Raw genomic sequence first — 13,095 nt, forward strand, 5'->3', positions numbered from 1 at the left:
TATTTCTGTGTATGTGAGGCATGAGAAGAGCAAAGCATTTATTAGGGAGGAAACCACCAGGGACACATCTCCATTTTGCCCAGAGCCCCCTTGTGGGTTAATCCAACCATGGACTGTGTCAAAAATACCTTTACTTAATAGGATGCCTGGGCAATTTGATTTGTATTTTATGTCTGTATTTCCCTTGCACTTTCCATTTTTTCAATATTCATCAGAAAGCTTCTATCTAAAGTGGAGCTTCAGGAACTGTTTGCTGTGAATGATCTTAAAGTTTGGACTTGATTTGATTGCATGTGGACTGTGTTACTGTTTCAGTAGTGTGTCTTATTCCTCTCCTCTCACTTTTCCCTTATCTATTATTCACGATGAAATGCTTTTGTTCTGTCTGTGTGTAAACGTGCTGCTAATGTTGCACATGACAAAAAAGACCCTGGACCTCAGTGGACTTAACCTGCACTACACTTAAATTCAGTCATTTTTTTGAGTGTCAAATTCCTGAAACAAGGTCGAATAATTCAGGTAACTCCACTAAATGGTGCAATTCCCTTTGAAAAAACTTTGCATGTATTTATTTAACCTTTTTAAGGCTTATAACCAAATGAAAGTATTTCCATAAGTATACCTAGCTTGTATTATATATTTTCCTTCTTATTTATCTGTTAATTTAGTCATCTAGAGGCAGTTTTGGTTGCTTAGTTTGCACTTAGTGAGTGTTATTAAATATTCATACACTGTACATGCATATTTTCACACAACAGAGGTAAATGGTGGAAGTGAAAGCATCTGGCTGTGAATGTGTGATGTTAGGTGTGTGACTTAATAATTCAGTGCTGAATAGAAGAGATTCATGTCAATGTGCAGGCTTAACTAATGCACAACACATGAAAGAAATCATGTACTTTATATGTTATGAGTGGCTGGAAATGTGTGGTCAAGTAGAGCATCTGTTGGAAAGTGAAAATCTTAGTTTGAATGGGGTTCACTAAGAACTAGGGATGTAAACAATGCTGTATTGCTGTATTGTTCAGATATGAACAGATAATGTGCTCTGAACAACATCCAAATATTTTGTAGAAATAATCCCACTGACCTCTCACCTCATGGACCTTTGCCCCAAACACCACACCTCTTCTTCTTAGAGTCACACCTGAGATTGAAACACACAGACATCAAACACACTGCTACTGCAGCAGAATTCCAAGAATCTCTGATGTCCTCTGGTTAGAAGTTATATCAATAAGGTATTCCTTATAACTTAGCTCTTTTCTTATAATCATCAGATTCAGACTTTTTCTTCAGAATCAAAGTGATCTAGGTGAATTGGCGTGAACTGACAGTGTGAACAGGAACTGCTAACAGCCAAAGCAGCAGAACTGTCCAAGATGCTGATTTGACAAAATGTAAACTAGCAGAAAAAGATGTATATAGATCAATAATCAGACATTCAGCTGGATAATTCTCAGTAACTTTTCATCAGTTTTCACCAGATTAATTGTGCAGTGTGGAATAAAGCTTGACTGCTGGACACAGCTGTTCTTTTTACTAAAGACTTGTTAGTAGAGAGGAACCTAAGAGCTGAAGTTAGATGATACAGAGATAATTCTATAATTCAATCTGTTTTTTAAAGAAAAGAATGAAATTTGGCCCAGTGCAATTCTGACTTGTGCTTTGCCACTCTTAAAACCTCCTGTTTCCACTATTCATTTCCAATCCAACTATTAACAGTCACAAAGCTTTTATTTAAACTCAGCTTAGACTTGTTTTTTTTAAAAAAGGATGGTTCAAATACAAGTTATGGTTTTATTATTTGATTAATTTAGTTGTATGTTTCAAAAAGCAAGTAGTTTTATATACTGCATGTTGCAAGAAGCTTTACTTATACATAGACTTATGGGGTAGAAATATCTGAAGCAGTCTGTAGCTGATACTTTTGTAAAATACACAGACATTAGCTTTGTGCTACACCCTAACCTACTGCCTTAAGTCAGGACACTAGAACATGTTAACAGTTGTGTGTAGCTATTGAGAAAAACAAATTATTTTTTGAGTATCAATTATTAGCATTACATTTAGTAATGGTCTGCTTCCAAGAATTGAAGTAGAGCTGCAGCTCACTGATGAGGCAAATATACAGGTACACTCAGTGAGAAATAACTCTCAGACTGTATTTCTGAGACCTATTCCTTTTCCCTCTGTCTGAAAGCTTCAGTAACACCTCAGAGTATTCTCAGCTTCTTGACCTAAAGGCAAACATAAAACTGCTACATGCAGAAGTTCATCTATATATTAAGAATATGGCATGCTTTTGTTATTTGAGACAACTCCTGATAGGTACTCAGACATATTTTCTTCTACTTTGAGGACAGAGGAACCACCAATCCAAAGTCAGATCTGTTGTTTCATGAGTTTGTTCAGTAGATTATCTCCATCAGAGAGCATAGCATCACCTCTCCACCCAGCCTCCAGAGGGTGGAGTCCATGGGGACATCTTTGCATCACTGAACTACTTCTCACTGCTGATCATCCAGATTATGTCTCCCATTCTCTCCTCTGCCTTTTGTCACTCTTGTTCTTGCTACCATCCTCTCGTCTACTCTGATTCTTTAATGAGGCTGTTGTACAGTTGGATTTTTTGTGTTGCTCCTTCTTCACATACAGCATGATGAACTGATGTTTTTTGAAATTAGGATGTAAGAAATTTAGCAACATCTTACCAATGGCATTCGCATAATCCATCTATTTCTCCACCTCCCTCAGTTTACTCAAAGTAGCTGATAACGCTCTCAGAGGAAGTGACCGGCCACTCCACCCATCGTTTTAGCATGAAAGACACTAGTTAAGATCCCCCTATCCAATTGCTTGGCTTCTACTTTATCTACAGTGAGGCCTGTAGAAGTAAACATGCTGAATCTGGAGTCTTTCCTGTAATTAGGAGATTTGCACATACAGAAACACGCACAGCAGACTATTTTGATCCAGGGAGAGAACTGGCTCTGATAGTGCTCACTCATGTGTTCAATATACACTTGGCTCTGAGGTTCATACACTCAACCAAGCAGTTAGATGACAGTGTCATCTGATCTTTTTCGTCACTGATATATTGCTTGTTTTTCCAGGAGACTGACTTCAACACGTACTGATACATGAGTAAGGTGTGGCTGATTTGGTCTGATTTTATTGTTGCTCTGAGTAAAAAAGACATTAGTCCATTGTCAGCCATTGTTTTGTTACCAGGAAAGCCTTAGCATTAAACGAGTAACAGTGGAATTATGTGCAATGTCCTGGTGTGTTAAAGAGAATTGTTTCAATTCTGTGTAGTAATCTCCTTTACACAATCATGTGTTCACGAAGTGTTGAACCTCGCTCCATCCTTGCTTGTGAATGACTGAGCCGTTCGAGAATGCTCCTTTTTACCCAATCACCTGTTTACCCGCGGAATGTTCTAAAAAGGTGTTTTTGGAGCATTCCCCAACTTTCTCAGTCTTTTGGTGCTCCTGTCCCAACTTGTTTAAAATGTGTTGCTACATCAAATTCAGAATAAGCATATATTTATAAAAATAATGGTGAGGTCAAACATTAATTATAATGTCTTTGTATTGTTTTCAATTGAGTGTATGTCAAAAAGGGTCAGTGTTTAGGATTTTGGTGGATTTATTGACAGAAATTAAATATCCATATTTATGTTTTCATTAGTGCATGATCACCGGAAAATAAGAAGCTGCTCCTTCTATAGAAGCAGCAGGTCCTATGGTCCTCACATGGATAATATTATGATAGAATGTGATGTGGTCTAAAAAAGTTTGGGAACTACTGCTCGGATCCAAATTCCCACCTCCCAAAGGGTTGACCCCACATGAAGTGTAATAAAAGGCAGAAAGATGAATAAAAGCATGTCCACCTAATAATCAAACACCTGAAATCAGACTTAGTGAAATTCCCAGATTACCTTCAGTGTGACCCACCCAGACCTAATTACTCCCTTCATTCTCTTCACACTGAATCAAATCACTCCCATCTGCCCAGCCATCAGTCACCATGGAATATTTAAAGCCAGTCGTCATGAAGCCTGTAGAGTGAATTTCAGACCTGCCACAGTGGGAAAGATTAAGCCTCACTCACTGACCAAATTAAGAATGAAGAGTGTTCTGAATGTGATCCCTGTGGCCTTGTTCATTTCTCTATTTGTCCCTTCATTTTCCATCTCTCCATACCTTCATTCAGCTTTTCCTTTGGTGGGATGCACTCTCATTGGAATCAGCAAGGATTTCTGTCAGGAAATCTTCTTAAAGCAGCACTTGGCAAGATTTTGAAGGAAAAAAATGTGCTTGTCTGATCAGGCTAAATCATGAAGAGCAGTCCATCTACACTAATGAGGAGCTGAAGATTTGGCCCATTTTCCCCAATGAAATGTTGGTGTGTGGATGAGCCCTGCTGGGAAGTCTTGCATGCACACTACAGGTCACAAATTTCAGTTATCGAACAAAATACTGCATTTTCTTTTCCACAATAGTGAGTAAGCACAATATATACAAGTTGGGTTTAGCACCTATAACTAAACCTCTAAAATCCCTCTAAAGAGAATTAAAAGAATATTTCAACATTTTTGGGAAGCATGCTTATTTGCTTTCTTGTCAAGAATTACATGAGAATTTTGATGGAACTCTACCTGCCCATTAAACATGAAGCTACAGCCAAGATATGGCTAGTTTACCTTAGCCCAAAGGCAGGTAGCAGGTCATGATGGTCTGGCACATACATAACCCCCCTAAAACCACAGTTCTACTAATTTGATAGCTGCCGGTAGTCATTTTGTTACCCATGGACAGAAATATATAGGTGTATTTTCCAAAATGTCAATTCTTGCTGTAAATTACTAATGTAGAATTACATACTAATTACATAAGTCCAAACAATCAAGTCCCACTCAACACTTTCAGAATGTAGGTCTATGATTGTCTTGTGTTGGCTGTCATAGCATCCTTGTCCTAGATATTCTGATTTTATGTTAGTGCATCCATCCATCTATCCATCCATCCATTCATCCATCTGTTCATCCATCCATCCATCCATCCATCCATCTTTCTCTCTGAGACTTCAGCAGCCTCTCCATGGAATCTTTTGCAATCTGTAATATTCAGAGAGCTGCTCCACAGTGACTCTTTATGTTTATGTTTAAGCTTCTTTCCATCATCTCTACATGTCCACTGATCCATCTCACTCCTTCTCACTGCTACAGCAAATCTGCTTAGTGTCTAAAGACCGATTGACACAATTAATCTCTTCTTGTTTGCCATCTCTTGTCCTTCCTTTCTCCTCCTTTTCAGCACATTTTCTTCTTCCGCTGTTCATCTTTTTTCACCCATCTCCTTCCTCACCTCACTCTATATTGTAAAGTCTTCATTGGCATGACCCTTTATTAGAAACAATGTTTATAGAGTGTAGCCTACACACTCTTTCTTACCATGGTCACTTATCAGCTCCACCCATCTCCACAGTGACAGAGAAACTGATACCTCCAATTACTCCCAGTAGAGATCTCTTTACATGGTACATTGTTGTAGTTTTAATTTCAACTCCAAAGCAAACCATCTTGAGCCAAGTTTTTTTCTCCAAGGAAACAAAATGTCTTGATGTTTTTTTAGAATGTATATCCTTGTTTAATATTAAAGCAGCTATAATTGATATTTGTTTAACAACAATATATCAAATTACAATGTGAAATCAAAATGAAAGGACTCAGTAACTTGTAGTAATGAACATAAAAACAATTAGCAGCTGAATCTTCTGCTCCCCGCATCTTTACGGAGCTTTATAGTGAGTTTCAGCTTATTGTTTAGCTCTCCACCCACAACTTTATTTTTTTGGTTCACTCTCACCCCTCTCATAGCATCATTTTTTGGTGGACATAGTGGAGCATTTAGCAGCTGAAGACACAACTATCTCACAAGTTGGTAGAGACCAAAAACGGAGCTAAAAGTGACTTGAACTATCATGATGATGCTGCAGTGCTTCATAATTGCTTTGGCTGATTTCAACTGGTTCACCGTTTTCACTGTTATCACCCTAATATTCTGTTTCAGAGAGAAGCACAGATTAAGGAAGCAGGACACTTCTAAAATGTAGTTTCACTGGGACTTTAAAGCAGCACTGGGGAACTTTGCAAGTTGGTGGCCCCAAACGTCAGCTAGCCTGTGGCAACTCTTTGAAAACTGAGGTCTTCAATACCCAGACGTCATGTACCATGACATTAGCAGACCAAGTTTCTTCTTTGTAGTGTCTAGCTGGTGCCGAGGTAGTGAAGAGGTTCAGCTATCACTGATGAGTCTGGACAGAGCACTACTTCACACTTTTGAATTGGACTTTGCATTTACATTTCATTGCATCACTTCCTGTGCATGAAGAAATATTCTTAGTTCTTAATTGTTAGTGGCAACTGTTACACCTAATCAATAGTAAGAGTGACTTGCTTTTCCCTGTCGCGTTACAATGATGTAGACTAATACAGTATGCATGTTGCATTAGTGTGTTAAAAAATGAAGCTTTAAAATCACTATTTTTGGAGTGCAGTGTCGTGGGTGAAGAGTGTTTGTGTATGAAAGTGGATGTCATTAGCTAGATTTCCATCTTTTTTCATTAGTATCCACATGAAGGTTGTGTCAGTAAAACTGATAAGCACACACAACACACACAGAGAAATCTCACACATAAGCACTAAGTGAGACTGAACAGAATTGACTCTGGTACATGTTTTCTCAGTGTTGGAATTATTGAAATGAATAATATTTAAGGGGAAGATTTTTTGAAAGACAAAGAGAAATTCTGTTTAAAGGACAGGTGGAAAGGTTAGAGATGAGAGAGAAAAAGAGGGCCAGGTGAAAGGCAATGTGAGGGGAGAGTGATGGAGATGACTTAAAGACAAAATACAGAAAAAACATATAGTCACCATGCTCTCTCTCTCTGTGTGTGTGTGTGTGTGTGTGTGTGTGTGTGTGTGTGTGTGTGTGTGTGTGTGTGTGAGTGAGTCACCATCATCTTTTATACTGTCTCTGTTTGATTATCTCTGTTGTGATTGCTGGGATGGACAGAGAAGTAAAAGGGCAGATGTAGACTTTCTGTTGACTAACAACATGATCCAAACCAAAATCATTTGTCCACCAGAGGAGGGAATAGCATTCATCTCAGACAATGTCCAAACCTTTAATTACTCTAAAGCACAGTCAGCCACAGAGCATAAACAAACTGTCACAGGTGACGCATTGAATGATTTTAAAGAGGATATCATCTATAAAATGCTTTTCAGCAGAAAATGTGTAAAATATAAACCTGCAGATAGGGTACTTCTTTATTTTTCTTTTGTGTTTTGGTAGATGTGTTTTGGCTCTCTGCTGCCCCTCTCTGGCAATAATGAACACTACCATTTATCCTGCCAATGAGCCCTTGAATACAGTAGTAAATTTCAGGCTGCTCCAGAAAAATCAACTCTGTCACCTTACTTTGCCACTTTACTTTGAATTCACAAGCTTGTTATTTGTAATTTGTTTTATTTAGCTCATATTTTTATGTTGAATTGAACTACATTTGTACTAATGAACTAAATGTTCAAGGTATCAGGGATACTTTGCAATAAGACTCATTATTCCTTATTCGTTTCCCCTCTGATCATCCAGTAATGACCTGTGATGATGAAGATTGCATCAAGAAGATGATACCAGGCAATGTGAGGCAGAGAAATGTACATCACATAATTTGAACTGTGCCTGTGGTCTTCTTCCAGAGGATCACTGAACTTCTGCATTTTCCCCACTTTTTTCTTTTTTTTTTCCCTTTTTTTTTTTTTGTTGGCTCTCATGTCAACATCATGTATCAACATCACATGTAGCGCCACGTAATTCCCTTAGATCAAATCTTTTTGAGATGAAAAATGGAACTCTGTGGACATGCTGACTGGCAGATTGTCTTCTTGTTGTTGTGGACTGCTGCTTGACTGATGGGTCTGTAGCTTGATGACAAACATTACTCCAGAAACTGTGTACTGTAGAACTATTAAGACTTAACTTGCACATACACTCACCTGCATGGATATTCTCCCAGCTCTGATTGGTAGGAACAGCATTTGTACTGATTTTTATGATGATAACACACTTTCAAAATGTTTCCATAAATGTTTCTTCCTCTAAATACCTATGAAATACTGCTGAAAATTCTTACCAATGAGTTTTTTTTCAGCTTATTTTACTATATCTATATTTACTGTGTGTTCTTATGATGTTATTACAAGAGTTTCAATGCTTAGTAAATATTTTGGATATGGATGCCATTATCACTCATGGCATGTCACTACTGGATGAAAACCTGATAGTTTTGCAGAGGGATCACACTGACATCTCCCCTTCTTCCTTCCTCCATCCAGGCATATGGGCCCAAATCCTGATGCCCCAAACCATTATGGATGTGATCAAGGGTCAGATGGTTGTGCTGAGGGCTTCGTACAACTCAGAGCCAGGCAGTGACTTGAGCACCAACACCATCCTCTGGAACTTTGTCTCTAACAACACCCAGCTGGTAAGGAAGCAAATGGAAGATTGTACAAAGTCATATGTGGAAATCAATGACGTGATGTTCACTCATATCTTCCTCCATGTCCTATGTAACATAATGTATACAGCCCAGCTATAAAATCTTTTTGCTTTGCCTTCTGTGGCTATATGTGGATTACAGTTCGAAAGGATGTTTGGCCATTCTTGTACTGTTAATCTTGCAAAGCTCTTTCTTTGTAAACCCTTAGAAATTAATCCAAGACAGAAATGGCTTAAATCCTTCATACAAGGAGTGAATATTTCTTTACTGCCTTAATGCACAATACTGTACAATGTGTGTTTTTCTGTGTTTGGAAAAACACGGTTATCTTAATTAAACAAACATGTTTTTCCGAATCAGATTAGTTATGAAATCACTGTTGTGTTAAAACATGAAATGAAGCAGGGGGGATTTGCATAACAAGCCCAGCTGATCAACTCCTCTTCAACCCTGCATTATTTTTTTAAACGTTACCTAGAGACCTGACCGTGGCTCAGTTCACGTATCTGCCTAGGTCAGATTATTGGGCTGTACAGATGGACAACCCAGAAGAGGATGACAATCAAAAAGAAAACAGGGGAACAGAGGACTGGGAAAGACACAGTTGATTAAAAGAGAGGCTTTTTTTCATATGCTGGACAGCCATCCAGTGTTTCGCTCTGCTTTTCTGTCATTTGTAGCCAAAGAGATGAATCAAAAGAACAATCTCTCCCTACCTCAAAGCCAAACCTAGATGCCATAGTCTCTTTAGAGAATTCCATGTGTGTGTTACAGTGATGCATAGCCATCTGCATGCTGTGCAGTCCAGCAGCTAATGTGAGACAATCACAACTAGTGATTAGAACTAGTGAAATTTGGAAAGAAAAAAAAAACAGCCCAGTCTTGTTTTTTCCTGCTTTCACTTTCCATTTCAACTAATCGGCCTACATGCACTGACACTTATAGTAGCAGTGACCACACTATCTTCACCTGAGATCTTTTGTCTAAAAGCTCATAGTCAGTTCTAAGATTCAGGATTACATTTTATGGCATTGTCAGTAATTGCACCAAAACTATGGTGTTTCCTCACCCCTTCTATCCTTCTTTCATTCAACTTAAAGGATAAGGCAGCAATATTTTCTACTTATTGCCAGCAAAACCAACAATGAGTTTGTCCATCTCTCAGCGCATTCTGACTTCCTGCCATGTCGTTGGCATTCAGGCCAAAACTCTTTGGAATCTACTGAAGTGAAATGAATCTTTAAAAAATGGTCATAGTATACATCATATAATATTCATTCATTGGCTAAATGATTTCCCAAAAACAGCTGTGTTATTGCTTTCAGCAAAATGATGAATTATTCTAAAATATCATCATTTCCAGTAGCGGGCATTGTATGTATTACAATGTGTGTGTACATGGGCAGGAAGGAACACGTCACCCAGTGTAACATTTTGGCTCACCAATCTGTTTTTAATAGTTTTTGGACAGCAATGGAGCTCTATGGCACAGAGGAAGAAGATATATCAGCCTCTGGATACACAAACAATACTTGTTAACTGGAGATATTCATTGTTGCTTTTGCTCTTCGGTCCACAACATGTCTCATTGTGTCACATCCCATTTAGGAAAAATCCAACCCAAAACTGGTAACACAGTTCAAGACTTTTAAAGCCTAGGTTGATGGAAATGAGAGACAAATGTGAAGTACATGAATGTATGAGAAGATTTGTCTGTGGAGTACCAATTGTGTTGCATGTTACTAGGTTTACTCTGTAATGCATTTCACCAAATGTTCGACAAAGGCCAGACACAATTTTCTGGGCAAGAGATGTCAGGATTAAAATTCCCTCTGATTCTTTTGACCCAGGATAACAATATATAATCATATTGACATGGATGTCAATGAACCTGGTTCATCTGGCCAAATGGACAAATATTTGTTCTTGCACTGTGTGCTCGCAAGCTTCTTGTGTTTCCTGTTTCTTTATGTCTGACATTGGCTCTTTGTTGACTTGTCCAGATCATCTCCTACACCAAAGGCTCCATGAGCGTGGGAAGCTCCCAGTTTAAGGGCCGCGTTGGTTTCACCACCAGTATGCCCTCACGCGATGTGTCACTGTACATCAACAACACCCAAGAGTCTGACTCAGGACGCTACTTCTGCCAGGTCATCATTCCTGATAGTCCTGACCTCACTGCTGAGCTTAGTCTGGATGTGAAGGGTAAGAAACAGATCCTGCTTGGAAAAAAAACGACACATTTACATCATCTTTCCTGCACTATAGTTACACTGGTCTTCCTACATTGAAAACTAGACTGAGAAAGATTGAATTACATATTGTATTATCTAACAAAATAAACATTTTGTAATCCTCTTGTCTCAGTCCCTCCTGCTGTTCCTAAGTGCTCTGTATCAGGGAAGCCAGTGCTGAAGGGAAATGTGACTCTGAGCTGCAAATCCAGTTCTGGGAAGCCCATTCCTCTATACAAGTGGAGGAAAACCAGTCCCACCTCTGAGGTCTTCTTCTCACCCATGCTTAGTGAGTAACTGATTATTATTATTCACTGACAAGTAAGATTTATGTACTTGCTAGTGTTGCTGGAGTTGCTTACTGAATGACATCTGGTGTACATTTCAGCAACAGTAATATTAGTAGAGCAAGTGTCCCACAAACTTATTTATTCATTATTTCAGATACCGTTTATGTTTCTGTAACTTTGATTCAGGAGAAAACTTAGGCATCAGGGCCAATGTAATGAGAATTTTTCAACATTCTTCAAATGATTCATACTGTTGCTTAAGGACTAATAAGCGAGAGTATGTTTTTACACTGAAACAAGGAGTCGCCATACTCATTTACATTGCTAATTATATTACCCCCAGTCAGGTTTCTGGAAGCTTACTGGAACCCAGTTTTTGATTTTAGATGATGTGATGATGGTGGTGCTGTTTTACAACAAGATACTTTTTCCTGATTTGGTGCATTCATCTTCAAAAGAAAGATTCTTTTTTCTTTTTTTTTCTTTTTTTCTCATTTTTTTACCATTTGGACATGGCCAGACTAGTTGTTTCCACTTGCTCCCAGTCTTTATGCTAAGCTAAGCCTATAGCCCCCTGGCTACAGCTTCAAAGTTAAACAATAGATATGAGAGAGGTATTGATATTCATATTGAACTCTCTGCAGAGAAGTGAATCAATATATTTCCCCAATATTTTATGTTTCAGTACTTGTTTGGTTGTTCCAAAGCTTCACACTGCTTTAATTTTTTTATGCAGTGTTTAATAATGTAAAACATCTCCTGCACCCTTCATGAATTATATTTGGCATAATCAATTAGAAAGCTCACGTTAAATTTTATTTTCATGCACAGAATTTGAACTGATTAAATAATAAATAATAGTAAGGCTATAGTAAGGCGGCATTAGCTTTAGGGAAGCAAGGAATACTATATTCAGCCGTAGTATTTTCAACAGTTGGCAAAATTGGATGTTGGGCTGTTAGTAAAGGACTGACTCCTTGCTGACATTTCTTGTCTCGTCTACATTACATTATAACCAACACTGAAAATTAAAGATGACTTATCATCTGAAGCATAGAATTTGAATAAACGTGTAATGTGTCAAAGCAAGGGTGCATTTGCAGTCTGATTTTGTGTTGACATGTGTGTGCATGTATATCCATGTGCATGCAAATACACATGGAATAATATGTATGCATGCTTGACTGTAATCCTCCATGTCCTGTGCTGTTTTAGATGAAAAGACCGGTACTCTGAAGCTGAGCAACCTGAGCAGCAACATGTCAGGGAAATATGTTTGCACAGCCAGCAACTCAGCCGGATCAGAGAGCTGCTTCATCAACCTGGAGATTGTCACCTGTATGTAGCACACAACAACATAATCAACCATTGTACATACGATTTGCAAATTTTGTTATCTGTTGTTAAGCTTGTGTTTGCATGTTTCCATACTCATTTACGACATTTGTTTAACAGAAAAAATATTCCCAAAAACAATATGTACAATATGTCAAGATACAGTATGTGCTTTGGTGACATATAATCATTATGTGTCCCATGATTCTTCCTTTAGCCACTAATGTGGGGATGATTGTCGGCGCCACAGTGGGTTCAGTGGTTGGCTTCATCTTCCTCCTCCTCCTCTGCCTCGTTTTTCTGGTGAAGAGGCGGAGAGACAATGAGGATGACATGGCTAATGAAATCAAGTGAGTTCAAGTGGCTGACCTCCAAGTAGCCAGAATCACTGGCACTGACAGGTGTTTACATGAAGGTGCTCACGTTTCACCCAGAACCTTTTTTGGTTTAGATGAGCTGATTAAAAAAAATGTTTTCAATGTGCTGTTTGACTGATATGGGAACTGATACGCACAAACATTGATTTGGCTGTACACATATGAAAAAACTAGATTAGCAAGTTTATTTTAGTTTATTTAGTTAGCTAGAAAGCCAAGGAGACAAGGGAAGCAGCTGTTTATCAAGATAAACTGCAGCTTTGTAGCAGTTCTTTCTAGTGT

At 38.4% G+C, this 13,095-nt stretch overlaps 1 protein-coding gene across 1 annotated transcript in view; it reads left to right on the forward strand.

Annotated features, from left to right (window-relative positions):
• Positions 1–13,095, forward strand: part of esama (endothelial cell adhesion molecule a) — a 61,091-nt gene that overhangs the window by 41,026 nt on the left and 6,970 nt on the right. Inside the window, exons 2-6 of the mRNA XM_076750917.1 lie at positions 8,411–8,562; positions 10,581–10,782; positions 10,945–11,100; positions 12,317–12,439; positions 12,654–12,786. Coding sequence (XP_076607032.1) covers positions 8,411–8,562; positions 10,581–10,782; positions 10,945–11,100; positions 12,317–12,439; positions 12,654–12,786 — 766 coding nt within the window. The remainder of the gene's footprint in view (positions 1–8,410; positions 8,563–10,580; positions 10,783–10,944; positions 11,101–12,316; positions 12,440–12,653; positions 12,787–13,095) is intronic.

The sequence above is a fragment of the Chaetodon auriga genome, chromosome 15 (assembly GCF_051107435.1).
Source record: "Chaetodon auriga isolate fChaAug3 chromosome 15, fChaAug3.hap1, whole genome shotgun sequence".
Lineage (NCBI taxonomy): Eukaryota > Metazoa > Chordata > Actinopteri > Chaetodontiformes > Chaetodontidae > Chaetodon > Chaetodon auriga.